Here is a 20,868-nt window from a genome sequence, read left to right as displayed (position 1 = left end):
TGTCATATCTAAGCACAATGCCCAGCTCATTTTTCTGTGTATTTGTCTATATTATGGTTGCCAAAGGCAATTGGTTGAGCATGACTTGGAGCATAAGATAAAGGCCATCAAAATCTGTTCCTAGTGTGTAGAATGGCTCTTATTTACTCTTGCTGTGACGTTTCCTCAAAGTCAGCCACCTCAGGACTGCCTGCCTAGTGAGCCTGAAGAAACTCCTTATTGTTCCTTGTTGACACTAGTGTAGAAAAAACCAAGATATTCACACAGGTGGGATTCAAAGAGAAGCTAAAATCACTCAGCTTAGGGAAAAGAAAAAAAAAAGCCAAACAAACTAACCACAGCTGATATTAAAATGGAGACTGGGCAGCTGTGCAGCTTTGTGTGTTCAGGGAAATATTGATGTTTTCTTCTCCTGAGAGTTCTAAATATTGATGTTCCAGATATCGGATTTAGGTGGAGAGAAGACAAATCACTGACAGAATCACAGAGTCCCACTACAATGGGAGTTGGGAGGGACCTCTGGGCATCATCTAGTCCAGGCCCCCTGCTAAAACACGCTCACTCACAGCAGGCTGCCCAGAATCACAATGTCTAGATGGCTTTGGAGTCTCTCCAGAGAAGAAGAATCCACAACCCCTCTGGGCAGCCTGCTCCAGTCTCTGGCACTCCCAAAATAAAGTTTTTCCTCATGTTCAGATGGACCTCCTGGGTTCCAGTTTGTGCCTACTGCCCCTTGTCCTGCTGCTGAACACCACTGAGAAGATCCTGGCCTCAATCTTGTGCACTCCCACCCTTTAGATACTGCTGAGCATTAAAAAGATTTCCTCTCAGTACATTCTTCTTGCCCATTGGAATGGGCTGCCCAGGGAGGTGGTGGAGTCGCCATCGCTGGAGGTGTTCAGGAGGAGACTTGACAGGGTGCTTGGTTGCATGGGTTAGTTGGTTGGGTGGTGTTGGATGATAGGTTGGACATGATGATCTTGAAGGTCTCTTCCAACCTGGTCTATTCTATTCTATTCTATTCTATTCTATTCTATTCTATTCTATTCTATTCTATTCTATTCTATTCTATTCTATTCTATTCTATTCTATTCTATTCTATTCTATCCTATCCTATCCTATCCTATCCTATCCTATCCTATCCTATCCTATCCTATCCTTAGCCTTTCCTGATCAGAGAGAAACTCCAGTCCGTTCAGAATCTTTATAGTCTCCACTGGACTCTCTCCATCAGTTCCCTGTCCATGGGTGAGGCCACACCCCAAGTACTATGTTCAGTTTGGGGCCCCTCACTACAAAAAGGACATTGAGGTACTGGAGAGTGTACAAAGAAGAGCAACTATGGTAACAAAATGCTTTGAACACGAATCTTATGAGGAATGGCTGAGGGAACTGGGGTTGCCTAGTCTTCAAAAGAAGAAGCTGAGGGGACACCTTATTGCTCTCTACAACTATCTGTACGGAGGTTGGAACTGGGTAGGAGTCAGACTCTTCTCACATGCAGCAAGTGACAGGACAAGAGGAAAGTCTCAAGTTGTGCCAGGGGAGGTTCAGTTTGGATATGAGTAAAAAAAATCTTCTCAGAAAGGGTTATCAATCATTGGAACAGGCTGCCCAGGGCACTGGTAAAGTCACCATCCCCAGAGGTATTTAAAAGACATATGGATGTGACGCTTAGAGACATAGTTTCGTGGTAGTAGCTTAGCATCAGTGGTGGGATTGTGAGCTCCAGGTGAGCAGTTGGGCACCTAAAGAATAGGGTGGAAAGGGAATTAAATGAACCTTTGATGCCCAGCAAAACAGGGAAATCACTAGCAGCAAGTGACCTGGCTGAAGACAGACTGGCCTCCCTGCAAGAAGGACATATATTACAGCTTGTCTTCCACAGCTTGGCCAAGGGCACAGGCTGAAATTCACAGCATGAAATGCCATCAAGGCAGCATATTCACTAGGTGGGTGTGCTACAACATCCTTTAAAATGAGGCGTCTTTGGAGGTAAATGTGAACCACAACTCTTGTGCACCCAGGTCGGATGATTCTGTCACCAATAGATCTGCTGATCTACGAAGCCACAGGGAAGCATCCTTCACCTAGTACTTCTTGTTGTCATTTCAATTCAATCCAGACTTTTTTCTTCTGATGGAGGCTAGAAGATAAAATAAGGTCATTCTAATAAATAATACCTACCTCCTTGTGCAGCATTTCTTACTCACCAATGGTGTCCAAGCGCTATTCCTATTAAATAGACAGCAGAAGGAAGGGTGAGCGAGACCAAATGAAATGTCTTGCCAACAGAACAAAACCAAGTCTTGCATCACAGACTGAGCAAAAGCTTATGGCAATTTTCTGACATATTGGATCCTTCAATGAGGTACTGTGAAGCTAATCATAGAATCATAGAATCATTCAGGGTTGGAAGGGACCACAAGGATCATCTAGTTCCAACCCCCCTGCCATGAGCAGGGACACTTCACACTAGACCAGGCTGGCCAGAGCCTCATCCAGCCTGGTCTTAAACACCTCCAGCGACGGGGTCTCAATCACATCCCTGGACACCCCGTTCCAGGGCTTCACCACTCTCATGATGAAGAACTTCCTCTTCATGTCCAGCCTGAATCTCCCCACCTCCAGCTTCATTCCATTCCCCCTAGTCCTATCACTACCTGAGATCCTGAGAAGTCCCTCCCCAGCCTTCCTGTCAGCCCCCTTCAGATACTGGAAGGCCAATGCTCCAACATAAAATATGTCCTGGGTTTTTTCACCTGACAACATAATTTAGGGATTTTTGTGGAAGATGAGAGACTAAATGATGCAGTGGCTTTGCAGGCGTTTCCTCTTTGCAAAAAGAGCTCAGGCCAGAGGGGTGTAAAATTGGATATGCCCCAAAGGAGGGAAGGGAGTGCACTACCCAGCCAAACTAAAATACAGTAGAAGGAGTATAAATATCAAACTGGCAATTCACTGCAAAACTTCTCATACATAAGATACTGTGAGAAATTCTGACAAAGTGAGACACTGTATTAGAGACAGGATTTGACACTCCAAGAGGTGCATTTGGAGGGTTACACTGTACATAGCTGATCCCCAAGTGAACTTACTAATAGAGTTAGTAAGTTACCAATAGATACCAATAGATAGATTAAGGAGGGATAAATCTTATTAAAAGACTTCTCTGCAATGTCAGGAAGAAAGAGAACATTAAAGCCATCATCATTAGTTTTATGTTTTCTTCCTTTTTTTTTTCTTTTCCCCCAGTTTGGTCAGCTGGGGTTTGGTTTTTCCCTTCCATGCTTTCAGGAGCATCAGTTTGACTATCCAGTAGTTTCCAAAGCCTTATAAAAATTGGTGGTATTTAAGTAATAATAGAGGCTGCACTGCCCATCCACGCTTCACTCTGCTGCCTCAAAGCAGAAAAAGGCGCCCTGCAGATTTGATCTTTGTTGCTTGAGAGGTTTGTAAGATGCTCACAGTGCTTAATAAACTGATATCCACAGACAAGTAACCTGGAGGTGCAAAGCACGATGTGCACACAAGCGCTTCATATTTTGGTGGAGTGAACCTGGAGTTTGTGTTTTGAGAGCAGTCCTGTCAGAAGGCAAAGCTGAGCATTCAAAATCCTTACCTAGGCAGAGTGCTTGCTGACTTCAGGGGACACTTTTTCCCAGAGAAGGGATGTGTTAAGGAGGTCAGGACCAGTTAGTTGTCCCCTGCAGCAACGTTGTTTCTCTTGCTGAGACTTTCAGCACATGTGGGCATGGATTTCTGCTGCTGAATACCAGCTCACAGGTGAAGTGATTGTCAGTCTCACCTTTGAACCTAAGCAGCTTCTATCTTTCCTTCATATCAGCTTTAGGAGATAAACACACACACTAAAACAAACAATAACAACAAAAAGACTGGGGGCTGAGGCTGGGTTTCTGATAATTTGACTAATTTGAACCTATTTTTTAATCCTGAAAAGCAGAATGTGCCCGTCTATTAGCTCAGGAGACTTTGAGTAAGATGTTCTAACACAGATCCACCATGGAGACTTAAGGACAAAGGATCAGCCAAACATTCAACAATGACAGTACTGCATCTCTATCCTTCATCACCTCTAGCTTTTCTTTGCCCTGGTAGAACTGGGCAGCAGAAGGTCCTTCACCCTAAGCAAATGATGAAGCTCCTTGCTGTAGCACCGCTGGGAAGCACCTTGGGTTGAAACTGTCCTTCAGGAGAGGCAGCAGCCAGCTGGAAGTGGATTTGCCCAACAGCAACATTGATCATTGGCTTCCCATAGCCTGTGGCAGCTCTTTAAGGTAGCTAAAATTACATCTGATTTTGTAAAAGACTCTACAGGCCCCATCACTTTGCCCACCCACAAAAAAAATCCCAAGCCACACACACACGAAAAAAACCAAACACACACAAACAAAAAAAAGCCCAACAACAAATCAAACAACCAAAAAAACCCCAACCAAGACCAAAAAACACCACTCCTTTGCCCTCGTGGTGAAAAATGAAGCGGCTCTGAAAACTAACCTAATTCATCACCTCCTCCTGTGAGTCCTGTCAGCCACCTTCTGCACCAGTCTCATGCTGCAGCAGCCCGTAAGCAGGATCTGAAGTGAAGGAGAAGCTGGAGGAGGAGGAGGGAGGAGGAAGGCAGGGAGGCTGCATGCCTAGAAAGCTAGGACTATTCCTGCTGCCCACCTTGCAGGCATCACTTCTGCATCAGGAGTGAGTAATAGAGGGAGAACCAGGCTCTCTGGATTTAACAAGCTCGCTTCAATTTCAGTGAGGCCCTCAGGCACTGCTGTGGTGCCCCTAATAGCACTAATTATTAATGAATCATCCTTGATGAATAGGAAGGCTGAGATGACCTCTGTCTCCTTGGCTTGTCAGCCCTTCCCAAGGTCCATTGGATTTCACTGGGCAGGGAAGCAACTGCACAGATTTAAACTGGGCTCAGGAAAGGAAGAGGGCTGGAACAGTCACCAACACATTTGTCCCTAGATTGTGCCATGGACCAACAGCATCTCACTGCTTCTTCTCTGATGTAGATGTGGCCATTGGAAAGTCCTGCAAGAAATGGGCCCTGCATTTTATTTTAACACTATCCCTCCCTGCTTCCTCCCTGCAGGCTGATTCTCCTCATTTCTGTGTGTCCTGGCTCAAGCTTTTGCTCCCAGCACAGGTTTGCTCCATCTCTCTGTGACAGGCTTTGAATGGGAGCAGATGGGAAATTGACTTTTGGGCAGGTTTGGGGGGGTTATTTACCCTTTAAAAGCAAAAAATATCACTCGCCACCACCTCAACCCAAGTGCTGGCACAGTCTCACTGCATCAGAGAGCAACCCAAGCAGAAAGTAAGGCTGTGAGAAGGTGAAGGCTGGCAGAGCCTCCCATTGCCAAGCTCAGGGTCATCCAGAGCTCATGGGGGAAGGATGGAAGGATGGAAGGAGACAGCTTTCTGCAGGCCTCAGGAACTGCAGGTCTGTGGTTGCTCAGTCAGAGATGGGAACAGGAATTAGGGCAGACAAAATCACAATGGCTGCAGCCCTCCCCAGTTATCCAGCCAGCTAGAAAGGCACTGGCTTGTCTTTTGTTGTAGCTGTGGGGTTTTTCCCTGTTGATCTGCATTTATGCCTTCTTTTTTTTTCCCCCTTGCCTTCTGTCTGTGTATTTTTCTATCTAAGCAGATGATAATTTTACTGTGGCTACTGTCAACATGTAAATGCTTTTCTGTTGCATTTTTTAATCTCTCCAGCTCATCAGCTCACATTTGCTGCGAGCAATGGGAGTAAAGGAGTGTTCTGAGGCTCGAACCTCCCCAGCAGCTGCTGCTTTGGGGTAGTGGGACCAGTCCAGCGGCGGGACCACCTCAGCCTTCCACTGCACACCTCTCCTGCCAGCCCTTACAAACCAAACTGAGCATGCTCAGTCTCGCTTTGGGACTTCGGGGAGAGATCACGTTCCTTTGGCCACAAACCAAAGCAAGAGAGAGCCGCCACCCCCGGGTTAAAACAAAAATTGACCATTGCACTCAGGCTTCAGAAATACCTCTTGAAAAGGGACAAAAAGGGAAACACAACCAACGCCTTGTGCATCGAAGGGCTCTTATAAAATGAAGAGTGGGAATGGGGGGGAGGGGAAAGAGGGAAGAGGGGGGTTGGTTCCTTGTGTTCCCTCCAAAATTACCAAGCTGCCGGTTGACCGAGTGAAGCTGAGCTGGGATTTGCTGCCATACTTGCCTCCTGTGTGGGAAATTCCGGGGGTGCAATGCAAGTTTTTGAGCAGCATCTTTGCACCCCGGGAATGGGCAGCCGATAATTAGAAGTCTGAAAGACGAGACACCCTGGGTAGGTGTCCGTGGGAAGAAAGGGGCTCAAACACGGCCTCCAGCATCACCGAGCCCCGTCTCGACCCGCACTGTTGTTTTTCCTCTGTTTGCCACCGTTTTATCACTCGCCTCAGCGGAGGGCTAATTTGGGACTGTGCTAATTACGGAGCGATTATCCATTAGTAATTCAACCTCAAGCCAAGATAACTCGAGCCCACTAATGAGCTGGAAATCGCCCCCTTATTAGAGACATTCAGCTTTCTTCCAAGGGGTGAGGAAAAGATGGGATGCTCCTCCAAGGGACCGGCACCGTTCAGCAGCCGGGAAGCTGGAGGGATGCCGGAAGCGGGTGGGACCGGTGCCCAGGCATCCCGGGGTGAAGCGGGATGGCTGATGCTGTGGTCGGTTCCCGGGGCCCAGCCGATGGAAACATCAAACTACCAAGCCCCTCGAATCTCAGCAAGGGGTTTCTCTCCCCTTTCTCCTCGGCAGCTGGCATTTCGTGCTAGAGGAAACCATCACAGCAGCTCCTGACCTAATGAATACAGAGATGTGCACTGAAAAATCAATTTAGGTCTAGATCCTCTGTGGGGAGGGAAAAATAACCCAAACCACTTAAACAAAGCTCTGCTCTCCAGGGTTTTCCGTTCTTCTTCGGTGGTGGAGGGGATTGAGTCTAGAGGGAAGGCAAAGGGAAAGGCAGTGCGAGCGGACCTGTGCGTGCCGGAGCAAGGCTGAGCTCTGGAAAAAAAAAAAAGGAAAAAGAAAAAAAAAAAAAAAAAAAGCCCTCAACACAGGCATAATGTGTTTTATAATTATAAAATCAACATTGCTTCCAGTGGTAAAGGCGCTGGCTCCAGTTCCTGAGCGCGTTCTTTTCTGGGATTCAATCCGTTTGGGAAATGCAGATTGCCTTGCGACCCGCTGTTTGATTTATGAACTGTTCGGTTTACCATTGCTTACCCATTGCATTTCGGACCTTGGGAAGGAAGCGGAGCAGGGAGAGGGGAAGAAGCGACAAGAGAGAGGGAGGGAGAAGGATCCTGCCACCATACATATCGCCTGCACAGGCAGCGGCTCCCCACCGGAGCAAATCACCGCGAAACAGTTCTTGGCCCCTGCTTCCTCCCCATCACTCGCTTCCCCACCCGCCCCCCAGTCGCCAGCTGGGGTCTCTCCTTATAAGTAAAAAAGGACGTGTTTACTCTTTTGGTGTGTATTTCTTTATAAAGGCACCAGGCGCCTATAAATAGCCTAGGTAAGAGCAGCTCCTGCCGCCGAATCAATACCCCCACCGCCCCTTCCCCTTGCTCCTTCGGCTGAGCTGCCTTATTAATTATGAAAGAGCTCTGAGACCCGGCTCTGCAGCATCCTCCTTAATGGTGGTTGCTGCCTTTCCTCCCAACTCCGCGCCCCTCCGCGCCCCGCTCCGAGCCTCCTCTGCCAGCTCCTGGCGACTGGGAAACGGAGGTGCTGAGATTGAGGGGTTCGGGAGGAGGAAAAGGCGGGTCGGGGCATTTAGTCCTTGTTTTTAAGGCAGCAATGAAAAAGAAAGGAAGGCAGCGACGCAGCAATTGAGGCTCCTTGTCCTTGCGTGAACTGCAATTGCCGTTCATCAACGGATGGGCTCGGATTTCATTTCCCTTGCCTTAGAAGCCCTTTTGTTTGCAGGAGATATTACATAAAAAGGACGACACCTTCATTTCAAACAATAATTTTTATTTTATACTTCTGTCTATACTTTGTAGCAAATATTTTTTGTTTGGTTGGTTGTGGGTGGGTTTTGTTTGTTTATTTGTTGTGGTTTGCGGGTTTGGTTTGGTTTGGTTTGGTTTGTTGTTTGTTGGATTTTTTTTTTTTCTCTAAATTGACTTTATAATAAACTTTTCTTAAAATTACATTTTGCACATTTTTTTTTATTCCCTTTTACAATCAAGGCTTTTTATTGTTATTATTTTTGTTTCCCCAAAAATTGTTTTTGCTGTTGTTCGCTGGTTGTTTCTCTTTTAGGTTGACATTTTAAGCCCCCTTTTTGTGATCTCTACGATTGGATATCCAGGTATTTAACTGGCATGTGTAACGTCTAAAACAAAGAGGAGGAAAAATTAAAGGCAGTGAACTCGAAAAGATGCCTTCAAACAGCAAGTACAGGTAAACTCTCAGACATCTGTTAGCAGCATTTCTTCATTCCTTCAGCCATTTAGACACACCTTTCCTCCCTCCCTTCCTTCCAATCCTTCCTTCTTTCCAATCCTTCCTTCCTTCCTTCTTTCCCTTCCTTCCTCTCTCCTTTCCTCCTTTCCTCCCTTCCTCCCTCCCTTCCTCTCTTCCTCCCTTCCTCTCTTCCCCCTTCCTCTCTTCCCCCTTCCTCTCTTCCCCCTTCCTCTCTTCCCCCTTCCTCTCTTCCCCCTTCCTCTCTTCCCCCTTCCTCTCTTCCCCCTTCCTCTCTTCCCCCTTCCTCTCTTCCTCCCTTCCTTCCTTCCTCCCTTCCTTCCTTCCTTCCTCCCTTCCTTCCTCCTTTCCTCCCTTCCTTCCTTCCTTCCTCCTTTCCTCCCTTCCTTCCTCCTTTCCTCCCTTCCTTCCTTCCTTCCTTCCTCCTTTCCTCCCTTCCTCCCTCCTTTCCTTCCTTCCTTCCTTCTTCCCCTTTCTCCCTCTTTTTTTTTTCCCCCTTGAGGAAAAACGCTCTTTAATATTTTTTTTTCATATATATATAATTTTTGTTGCAGTGGAATGACCATAAAACAAGTGACTGTGGAGGAAAGATGAGATATTGTGAATTATTCACCAGATGCTTCATATGTGGACATCTCCCTTGGATTCATCCAGTGCCTTTTTTCGGGGGGGTGTGGTTATTTTAGGCTGCATTTTTCTCACCTTGCACTCTGCCACAATTTTAAGAGAGCCCGTGGCTCGCCGGGATGTATGCCGGCTGATTCCAGCTTTAGGTGGCCCAGAGCCATTCCTGAGATTGCTTTTGCACGATGAGGGCTCGAGTTTGTTGGTTTATTATTATTGTTTTCTTTTTTTCCTAGTATTTTTTTCTTTTTTTTTTCTTTTCTTTTCTTTTCTTTTTTTTTTTTTTTGTTCAAAGCAATAGTAAAGCTGAGGTCCGATTCGGGCTGCGTGCTGCTGCCTAGTTTGGTAACATTTGGCAAATAAAACACAAAATAAGAAAAAAGGGAGAACGCTTCCACAGTCCTACATGGGTGTTTCACCATCATCAGCCACCACCATCATCATCATCATCATCATCAACCACAGAAAAAGCACAACGTCCCCAAAGCAACGGATGGACAACTTCCTCTATAGATCCAGCACATGGAGAGGGGTGTGGGTGTGCTCGCTTCCCCCCCTCCCCCAGCCTAAAAAGGCAGCCAGGTCACTAGGGCAGCCCAAAGAGCCGCCAGCAGCAGGGGCAAAGCCGGCGAGAGAAGGGACGGTGCAGCGCCGCTGCCCCCTCCGCACAGTTCAAATAAGCTGCCTTGGAAATCGAGGTTTTTTGATTCCCGTCTCAGTTTCTCCCAGAGGTCTTTCGCTCCTTCCTGGCAATCGGTGAGCGCTGAGAGGGTGCAGGAGTGGAAATCATCCCAGTACCTGTAGGAGGGGAGAGCAACGGCATCAATACAGGCACGCTCCCTTCTTCTTTTTTTTTTTGGGGGGGGGGGGGGGGAGGGGGAAGGGGGAATGGTATCCCTCCGCTCCCGTACCCCCGACGACAGAGGTGAGCGGGGACATGCCTCAAAAGGGAGCTAGTACCTTCTGGAGAGTAGCCGCCGCCTTCCCCGCCCTAAAACCCTGCCCCCTCCTTCATCCGAAGACACTGTTTCTGGGAGGGGTGCCCACCCCCGAGACACGGGTTTTGGGAGGGATGCTCTGCCCCTTGCCTTCTCCTGGCTGCCCCACAGGCCGCCCCGGGTACGATCTGTGCTGCGTACCGGCTTTCCTGGTAGCTGCTGGGGAGGGGGGACGTTGCTGGCTGTGATTTTGGGACACCACCCCCCCTCCCCAATTCCGCCTTTGGAGCCATCCTGGCGCGGAGTGGGATGGTGCAGAAATCGCTTTGCTGGGTCTCTGCTGAAAGAGGTCTTTGCCTTATGCGAGAGGAGGTCTTGCACACTTCGGCTGGCAAACGCCATCCTAGGAGACCACGGGCTTGTCCCGAGGGCTGTCACTGGTGGGAGTGGGCAGATTTGGGTGGGAAAGTCATGGCTTTCCCCAGGAGTATCCCGGTATCCCCGAGGATGCCAGTGAAGTGTTAGGATTCCTTCCCGGGGTGGGAGAGTAGGTGGAGGAGGATAAAAAGGAGGAGGAGGAAGGAGGAGGAGGAGGAGGAAGGAGGAGGAGGAGGAGGAGGAGAAGAAGAAAGGAGCATCTTCCCCACTTGGACTCTCTGCACCAGTCCGCAGATCCTTGAGGATCCATGCCTAGGGGTCTAAAGGCAGCGAATGGTTTCTCCTTTCCCGGGATAATCTCCAAAACGTTTTTCCTTTTAATATTTATTCCTTTCTTCCGGGGCACTGGCCCGAGATTTGCCACGGAGGCAGGGCCCGTCCTGCTGCCCCAGCCGCGAGGGATGAGAGGACCTTTTCTGGGTCATCAAAAATCACCCCAAATCTGCTTTCTACTCTCTTATTTCCCTATTGTCTCGTGGCAGGCGCCTGCAACGCTGGATCTCGGTTTTCCTTTTTAAAAATAGTCCTATAGCCTCTAATTTATGAGCACTCTAAGCTGGTTGTAGACTCCCAATGTTTGCTACTTTTGTAATAAATAATGAGATAGTGAGGAGCCAGAGCCTGAGAGTGTGCCTCTCCTGCAGTATTTCTGCTGTAATTGCATCTCCCAGAGGAAAATTAAATCTTCCCCCAGCTCCTTTCCATACACATCCTGACAGAGGCAAAAGCAACCGGGTGGTGGGGAAAAAAGTCTTGCTGGGAAAAGAGGTTCTTTCCACAGGTCAGGACCACCTCTGGTCTTGCACTCCAGGACCAAAGGTCATCATATTGGGATGCTGCTGCCCCTTGGTATATTCATATATGAAACAAGGAAAATCACAACTCAGCATTTACAGCAAGGTGCCAGCCCTAGGAGGTGCTTGGCTCAGAAATTCCTAGGTAGAGGGAGAAAAAAAGGAGGGCTACAGGGTCTCTCTTTTTTTTCTTCTTTTTCTTTTGTTCTTCTCTTTCTCCTTCCCTTTCCCTTTCCCTTTCCTTTCCTTCCCTTTCCTTTCCTTTTCCCTTTCCCTTTCCCTTTTCCTTTCCCTTTTCCTTTCCCTTTTCCTTTCCCTTTCCCCTTTCCCTTTCCCCTTTCCCTTTTTCTGATTCTTGAGGAACCCAATCAGAAAACACCTTTGCCATCCATATTTATGTCTAAAGACTGTATCTCGTTTCCGAATATAATATCATCTAATTTGTCTGGGTTTTTTTGTTTGGTTGTTGACCTTTTTTTGCTGCTGGTTGTGGGGTTTTATTGTTTGCTTTGTTTTCTGTGGGGTTTTTTTTTTGTTTGTTTGTTTGTTTTCTTAGTTGGGGGGTTTTAGCAGAGAGAATTTGTACCAGAAAGCAGCAAAACAGCAACGGGAAGAAGAGAGAATATCCTGTGCAGCCGAAATTTTGTTATGGTGATGGGTTTGGTGTTGGGGTTTTGTTTGTTTGTTTGTTTTGGCTGTTTTGCTGCTGGAGGTTTTTGGTGTTGTTTTTTTGTTTGGTTGGGGATTGATTTTGTTTGTTTGTTTGTTTCCCCCAAACGTATCAAAAATGCATATTTCTGCCTCTTTTTGAGTCCCTGCTAGGGATGTGAGACCCCGAAGTGGGGCAGGCAAGGCCAGGGCAGTTACATCGGCTTTTTCTTTTTTAGGGCTCCTCCAGCTTTAGAAAGGAGCTGGGAAGGGCAGGAGCAGAAGCCGATTTTGCAAGGCGAGCTCTTTTCCTCCATTCATTATCATTTTTTCCCATTGCCGTTTCCCTTATTATTTCCCTTTATTTTTGTATCTTTCCTCTCCTCCACTCTCTGCCAGGACCTGGGGGAAGCTGGGAGGAAATGGGCTTTGCTGGAGGACCCAAGCAACTCAGGGAGGGAGAGATGCCACTGGGCGATTAGTATTTCAACTGGGCTCTCTTCTTTTTCCTTACATTTAATTTTGCCAGGGATAGCCTCCCCAGCGCCTGCTGCACCCAGCCGCAGGGAACCGCCTGTCCCCGGGCAGAGGGAGCCTGTCCCCGACTTGTCTCTGTAGTGAGCGCTAGCCTCGGAGCTTGGGGATTGGGTCTGAAAGGCAGGGATTAGGGAAGGGATGAGAATCCCCGTGCAGCCAGTGTCACCATCGTACAAAGCAGGAGAAAGGAAAAAATACAAGGGATGAGCTAACGAAGAGAGTGACCAAAAAAAAAAAAAAAAAACAAACAAAAACCCAAGAGAGAAATTCCAAACACTCCGTTTGAAGGAGGGAAAGTTTAAAAAAAAACGTCCCTCCAGGCTTCACTGTTTCCCAAACCCGCCATGTCCCCATGGTAGGGTGCTTGGACGAAGTCCGACCCCAAAGCTCCAAACCCCTAGGTACTTGTGTTGCATCCCTTCCCATCTCCACCATCCAACCTCACCCCCCACCACCTTCCATTGCCCAGCCCTGGGTGACCCCCTTTCCCCGTTCTATCCCCCCACCTCTTCGCAGTCCCCGAAGGAGAGTAGAAAGACCTACGAGCAGATCGTTTGGAGGTTTCTCTTGTCGTCCAGGTCCTGGGGGTAGCTGGCCATGTTATCGCCCAGCCGCAGCAAACACTCGGAGAAGTCCCTAAAGACGGCATCGCACCGCCCGGCCGCTCTCACCGCTTGCACCAGGTACGCTGAGGGATGGGGGGCAGGGGCACAGGTCAGCACCGCTGGACCCCCACCCTGGATCCCCTCCTTAATCTCTCCCATTCCCTCCCCCCAATTGCTGTCCGGGAAGCAGCGATCCAGGGGCAAGAGGAGGGTGAGGGAACAGAGCCAGGGTTACCGGCGGGGGCTTTTTGCTCTCGGCTGTTTTAGCACCGGAGTCCTTAGTGATTAACGGCCCTGATTTTTTAACATTTATTTTATTTTATTTTTGGTTTGGGTGTTTTTGGGTTGGTTGGGGTGGAGTTTTTTGTTGGTTTTGGGGTGGGTTTTTTTTTTGTTTGTTTGTTTGTTCTTTTTTTTCTGTGTGGTGGGTGGTGCGGTTTTGGTTGGTGTGGTTTTGCTTTTGGGTTTTTGCTTGATTGTTTGTTTGTTTGTTTCCGAGGGATGAGAATGAGGGAGGGCAGGCGAAAATGTGCTGTCTGCTTCTCCCAGGATTTGTTCCTTTGTTTGAAAAATTTTCTTGAAAGCAGCAGTTGCGTTCCTCTATGTAATCAACCACACACCCCTCTCCTCATCACCCAGGTCGCTTAATTAATACCGTGCCAAACGCAGAGGGACAAAGAAATTAGTAATAATAACAACAACAACAACAAAACCAACTATTATTATAATAATTTAAAAACACTAGGAAAAGCTACGACAAAGACATGTAAAAAGTGATCCTCAAAACCGCGCACGCAGCAGCGGGAAAGGATGATTCTCTCCCTCGCATCCTTCGGGATTGCTCTAGGAAAAGGCACCCGGTTAAACGCCATAGTAACAACTCCCAAACCACCGCCTGCAAACGGGGAAAGAAAACGAATTACGGCGTGACGGAAACGGTTCCTCCCCGATGGCCGCGGCTGCCGAGCCGTGCTCCGCGGAGGGACGGGATAGGATGGGAAGCAACCAGGGATGCGGATGCTGTTGCACGATGCGGCTGGAAGAAGTCGGACCAATGCCCGTACCCCGCAACCATACCCCACGGCTTGGGGTACCCGGGGAGGCGAGAAGGTGCTTATTGAGGATGCTGACTCCAAACCGCTCCTCCTGCCAGTAATGGGGGTTGGGGACACTGGAATGTCCCTATTTCTAGGCTCGACCCCATCCGGGTTGTTGCTGCGGCTAGCGGGGGAGGGAAGGAGTTGTCCTTCATCCCTTTTGGAGAAGCCTCCGGCCATCCACATCACCAAGGGTAGGGTTATTGGGGTGGGGGTCCTGACATTGCGCCCTTAAGGCATGGATGTGGCGAGGATGCTTGTATGTTTTCTTGCCAGGCACCGGTTCCAAGCTAAATGGCTGACTTCAAAGAGATTTCAACGCAGATCCCCCCCTCGCCGTTTGATTCATCGCTACCATGACTTGGTGGCCACTCCCCTCTACACACACACACCAGCAGCAGCCGTCACATCAAACCCCCAGCAGGCTCCAGACATTGGTTACGGTAGGGGAAAAAAAAAAATGCCAGGCAAACAAATAGAGAAGAACCGAAGATCATCCCGAGGGGAAAACCATGTCCTATAAAACCCGCGCCAGCCCACTCCGGCAGCTACAGCGAGAAAGGGGAGGGGGAAGATGCCACTAATTTCTCCCAAACCAGGATGGGCTGCGCTGAAAATTCAGGGCCCTGCCCCGGGCAGGATATGGAGTGTGATGGAGGATCAGTTTTGGGACCGGCGGGGCTCAGAGTATGCCCTCCCTTTCAGAGGACATCTTCCTCCGCACAAGGCATCCCAAAGACACTAAAACGCAATCAATAATAATAACCCCCCCCAAAGCTGACAGACGAAGGTTCTGCACGCTTACACCACAGCGGGATTTATCTTGAATGAGGTCATTTGTGCTTTGCCGTGGCCCCGACCTTCCCCCACTCCTTGCCCCCACCCTTTCAAATACAGGAGCGTGCAGCAATTTGCAATGCAGCAGGACCGCAGGAGCCATCTACAGCGGATCGTGCCTCCTTCCGAAATACGCTCCTCGTCCTCTCCTTCCTCTTTCCCTTCAGCTGCGCCTGGTCCATCCCTCCTGTCCCTGGGCACCTACCGCGGAGACTCATTCCCCGCGGCTCCCCTTCTTCAATCCCATCACCTCCCAATATGTCAGGGATTTCAGACAGCTCCAAACCCCCTTGCCCAAATCTATACATAAATAGATAAATTACAAATCAAACAATTAAACAGATTTTTCCTTATTTCTTTTTCTTTCTTTCTTTTTTTTTTTTTTTTTTCTTTCATTTTTAAACGTAGACATTTTGGGAACGAGACGAGCATCCATTTCACACAAACCGTTACCGGCAACGGGGCAAAAGCAAACGTCCTTTGCAAACCTCACATGGACAACCAAAAGCGGATTTCAGGTCAGAGGGAACTGGTGGGAAAGGTTACCCGAAATACCGAAGGAGGAGCGGAGAGGAACAAAACCCGCCACGAGCATCAAATCCGTCCTCTTCCAGGGCACCGCAAAGCCACCGCACTGTCACGATCCCCGCGGTGTGCAGAGATATTTGGGGGGGAACTTCCCGGATTACTGCTCATGCTCACAGCAGCCCGGGGACAGCGATTCCCAGACATCCGAGCTACCTTTTGACATTGCACCGCGAATAAAACCCTCCCTCGGCTGAATCAAAGAAACACAAATGAGAGCAAAAAATCCTTCTCTCCCAAGTGAACAAGCAAAACAAAACCTGAAAGGACTGGAATGAACGATAACAACTAAATAATGCCTTTCCTGTTCTTTCTCTGACAGAAAATGGCCTTCCGAAGAGTTCAGCCTCATTTTAAACAGAATCGTAACACGGATGAAGTGGGTTTGCATCCTATATCCACATTTCCCGGAGGTCAACATTACATCGCGGTTATCCTTTACTCATTTCTTTGCTCCATGAGGAAATGCCCAAGACATTTTGCCTCCTTATTTCCTCCTTGCTTTGTTTTCCCCGCTCTTTTTGACTTCTTTCTTCCCTTTCTTATTCTCCCTCCATTCCCCCCCCCCCCCCGCCCTCCTTTTATTTTTTTTTCCTTTCCCCTCTTTTTTTTTTTCTTCCTTTTTTTTTGTACCCACAAAACGCTGCAGAGATTGTCTGGGAAGGAGAGTGACCGAGCAAAAAAGAGCTCCAAATAGCAACACCGGGCATTCCCCCCCCCCTTCCCTCCCCCATTGTAGCCGAATTCCTTTGTAGGCAAATATTTTTCAAAGGTCTCCACACCTGACAATCTGGCTAATAAAAGCCGCGCTTTAACTGCCCTCTCCTTGAAGCCCAGGTTTGGATCAGGACCGGGAACACACATATCCAATACATAACTTCAAAAAAAAAATTTGCCTGGACCAAAGGCGATCATTAACTTGGCGGAGGTTTAAAGTCTGTAACTCAAAACAATTCTCAACAAAGAACTACTGAATAAAACGAACCCGTAAAAAAAGAACCAGGAAGGGGGGGAAAAAAAAATACAACCCTACTAAAATATTAAACAAACCCAGCAAAAAGCACACATAACCATACACTGGTGTGGAGGGAAAATTAGCTATTTAAAGTATTTAATAAAAATATAATAGGTAATATGTTTTAAATATATATATATGTGTGCATATATATGTATTAATGTTTTAATGCTTTTCCGAGTCTGCTCAGTTTTTAACAGCGATTCTCCCAGGACAAAACTGAAGCCCAGGCGGCGGGACTCTGCGATTTTCAGCTATTCTTTTAAATTTGCTTAATAATTAACTTTGTTCAGGTGGATTTTTTTTTTTTGGTTAATATTTTTTCTTTTTTTAAAGTTAGTGATGGGTTTTGGTTTTAGGCTGCTACGCCAAAAAAAGAAAGCTTCCAAGTTCTCAAAGGGAGACCTTGGCTCTTGCCCATGATTTTCTGCAGAAAAAAAACTTTCCAGGTCCATTTTTCACAAGCCATTTTAAGCCGGTTTCTAGTTCTCTGTCCCTCGGGAAGGGGAGGGGGTGTGTGGGGGGATTTCTGAGCACTGGAGTCCCCAAATTATCGGTGGAAAGGAAGGAAGAGGGTATCCGAAAAGCAAACACAAATTATCTTGGGGATGGAGAGAACAGGAGGGGGGGAAAAAAAGAGGAAGAATAAGAGAGGGGGGCGGGAGGGGGGGGAGGAGGGGAGAAGGATGAAGAATAAGGTGAGGGGGGGAAAAAAAGGGAAATATGAACGAGCAGGCACTGGTTTAGGAAAACAAACAACAAAAGTGATTGAAAACGAATTAAAAAATCCACTCCCTTTCCTGCGGACTCCTTCTGCCTTGAAGTACCGCTAAGATGCCAACCGGGAAGAAGGCAGAAGGAGCAGGGAGAGGGGAGTTGGGGGTGTCCCTCCACCGGTCCCCAGCGCAGGTCATTTCACCGTTCCGCTCCTGCATGCACCAGCCTTTGGGCTCTGACGCTGCCCAACTTGATAGGGAATTTGGCAGTCCACTTACCTATCTGCACAGCCAGGACCAGCGAAATATATCTGCCGTTCAACTTAAGTCCCATCCTACATTTAGTAAAACCATTTGCGGCTGCAGATCTTTAAATAGTTACTTGGGAGAACGTGGGGGAAAGCTGAAAAATAGGCATTGCCAACAAGTTCCGAGCAGCGGAGGACTTTGCAGACGAGAGGGGGGGAAGACGAGAGGAGAAGGAGAGCAGAAGAGAGAGGCAGAGGGAGAGGGCGAGGACGACTAACTGGGAATGGTTCGCTCCATTAGGAGGGGGCGGGGGAAGAGCAGCCTCACGCCCACCATCAGCCCTGACGCGAGGGGATGACACCGACTGGGCTTTTCTCGCCCCCCCATCCCCCCCCCCTCCGTTTTTTTCTTTTTCTTTTTCTTTTTTTCCTTTTAGTTTTATTTAAATATGCACCTTGGAAGAGAAACGCCATTTATAGGCATCACAGCCTGGATTTATCCTCGCTCCCCGTATCTCCCCCCGCCTCATTAATCACTGAGAAAATCCCCCCTCTCCCTGCCCCGCCTGGTCCCGGCAGCCGGGACCATCCCTCTGGGGCGGGAGGGATGCGGGGGCGTGGGGGGGGACACACACAGGCACACACACGCAGATGGAAGAGCCAACTCCCCCCCACCCCCGGGGGTGGGGATAGCACAGCAGAACATCCATCCTCACTCGATACACACATCCCGCCCGCCCCCGGGGCCGCCCCATCGGGGCTGGTTAGTTCGGCCCCCGCGCTGCGGAGTGGGGAGGAGGAAAGGGAGGTACGATGAGGGGGTCCCTTCCCCCTGCCTGCCCCTCCCCCACCATGACGTCACCCTAAGGATGATGTGTTGGGGGGGGGGAAGTTGGTCTCTCCCAGCCCTGGAGCTGATTTATGCTGGTGGCAGCATTCCGACTGTGGGACTGCAGAAGGATAGCGCTGAGAAAGGGGTCATGGATGAGGAGGCAGCCCCTGGGCAGCTCCAAAGGGGCTGGCCAGTGGCTGGGGGAGGTCACTGCACCACATCCTCTGGGGACAAGCTGCAGGTGGAAGGGATGGTGCCAGCTGAGGCTACAGGGTGCTCCTGCAGCCTGACACCCTCCCCAGACCCTCTTCACATCCGTCTCCTCCAGCCGTGCAAGAAGAACCTAAAGGTGTCAGTGTGGTCTTCTCCTGGAGCAAAGTGCCAGCCCAAACCTCATCCTACAGCCTTTCCCCTGGGCACTTCCACTGCAAAATTATTCCTGCCCTTCACCAGTCAGCTGCAGTATTTCCAGAAGCCAAATGTGGTCTGGTCGGAGTGAGAAGTACTGCTGATGGCTGCTCCTCTTGCACCCATATTCCCCCCTCTGCAATCCCACTGTGCTGGTGGTGCTCTGGAGGCCTGAAGAAGCTGGGCTATCAGTTGGTTCCTCTCTTTTACAAATGACCCAACACAATCCTCAAACCTCAATGACAGAGGGACAGCAGCTGCCAGGCTGGATCCCCATGATTCCCTTGGGCTGCAAATGCCTGAAGCCCACCAGGCAAGGACAGGAATTGTGTGGGGTTAAGTGAATCAGTACAACTGGAAGTAAGGAAACTGGAGAGCAAGATAAGAATCTTCCTCGCTATTGCCACTTTAGGTATACCTGATGCGTGCAGCGGAAGCCTTCATCCTCTTAAAGCCCTCACGAATCCCCAGTCTCGGTTTCTTCAACTGGAAAGCAGATATAAAGTTGGCTAACTGTGCTAGCAGTCACTTGGGGCCTGCAGGTAAAATACCTCTCTCTCTCCTCTTCACCTTCCCACTTACTCCTTTTTGTGCCACCCTTTCTTCCTATTATCTGTACTATGGATGGTGAGCCGGATTAGAGAGGAGAGATGCCTGAAAACTAACCTGAGGAATCATTTTGGTGGGAAGAGACCTTTGAGATCATCAAGTCCAACATTAACCCACCACTGCCAGGTCACCACTAAACCATATCCCTCAGCACTACATCTATGTATCTTAAATCCGTCACTGGAGGTGTTCAGGAGGAGACTTGACAGGGTGCTTGGTTACATGGGTTAGTTGATTAGGTGGTGTTGGGTGATAGGTTGGACGTGATGATCTTGAAGGTCTCTTCCAACCTGGTCTATTCTATTCTATTCTATTCTATTCTATTCTATTCTATTCTATTCTATTCTATTCTATTCTATTCTATTCTATTCTATTTTATAAATGTGGAACTTTTCCCAGAGAGCTAGGTTAGCCAGTCCAAAAGATCTTATATGCCTCACAGTTGGTGCATTATCAGCATAAAAACAGAAGAGGAAAGGAGTGTGGGTTGAGGTACATGGATATAAACGTTGAACCTACCAGCTCTTGGCAGCTTGGCCACTTGTGGCTGCATTCGCTGTGAAGAAGGACAAGGCACCAGTCCAGGAGTACCAGGTTGTGGAGGCTGCAGCAAGAGGAAATTCTCATTTCAATTCTCTGTCCTAGAGTTTGATAACTGTATTGCTTTATTTATACTTTCATATTTGCTCCTTTTGCTCTAAAGGCAGAGAAACCGCAGCTTCAGGTTAAAGGATGGTCTGGCTCCAAAAACCTGGTGTTAAGCATCATTTGGACATTACCCTATGGAAATCCACTTTGGAATGAATTTCGGGGCAGTTTCCAAAGCACGATAAGGAAGAGTTTAATATCTGGCTTTTGGTATGTCCATCACAGCTGAAATGACTGGAGCCTCTGGCAATCTGGCTACAAATCTCTTACAAGAACAGGCGTTTCTGGCCAAACAACAACAACAAAATTACATAACAACTAAAGGCATCAATTATAGAGGCAAAAAGGGCCTAGCCAAATGTTCTTGACTGTTAGGGCAGTCCAGCTCTGTCTGAAATTCAAGCCTGGCTCCATCCTTACCACCTTCCCTGCTCCAGGAAGGGGCCCATCAGGCTATAGATTCTGAACATAAGCCAGTGGTTTCAGCCCATCTCAAATAGTAGCACTCTCAGCTCTGCTGGGAGCTGGGGAAGTGGATGAAACGGACACAACTGTTTATCAAACTTTTTTTTTCCCCCTGTCATGATATTAGAAAGTGCTTGAATGACACAAAACTGGGATAAGTACAAAACTGTCAGGCTGTGCTTGCATTTAGCAAGACCTGGACAGTGTGGAGAGTTGAGTGGAGGAGAACTTCATGACATTCTAGAAGGGCAAGAGTAAAGTCCTGTATGTGGGGAGGAATAACTCCCTGCACCAGTACAGGTTAGAGGTTGACTCGATGGTAAGCAGCTCT

General features: G+C 48.4%; 1 protein-coding gene across 1 annotated transcript; it reads right to left on the bottom strand.

Moving 5' to 3' along the window:
- Positions 1 to 8,956: 8,956 nt before the first annotated feature.
- Positions 8,957 to 17,893, bottom strand: NRN1 (neuritin 1). Its single transcript, XM_068163000.1, has 3 exons — positions 17,607 to 17,893; positions 13,016 to 13,160; positions 8,957 to 9,915 (listed from the first exon to the last, which is right to left on the bottom strand). The coding sequence occupies exons 1-3, from the start codon at positions 17,659 to 17,661 to the stop codon at positions 9,684 to 9,686; spliced, it is 432 nt and encodes a 143-aa protein (XP_068019101.1). The 5' UTR covers positions 17,662 to 17,893; the 3' UTR covers positions 8,957 to 9,683.
- Between the last annotated feature and the right edge of the window lie 2,975 nt (positions 17,894 to 20,868).

Source organism: Melanerpes formicivorus, unplaced genomic scaffold, assembly GCF_026170545.1.
Source record: "Melanerpes formicivorus ecotype bairdi unplaced genomic scaffold, bMelFor1.0.p_v2 SCAF_69, whole genome shotgun sequence".
Classification (NCBI taxonomy): Eukaryota; Metazoa; Chordata; class Aves; order Piciformes; family Picidae; genus Melanerpes; species Melanerpes formicivorus.
The sequence above is the reverse complement of the archived record's forward strand: the minus strand, read 5'-3'. Positions and strand labels throughout refer to the sequence as shown.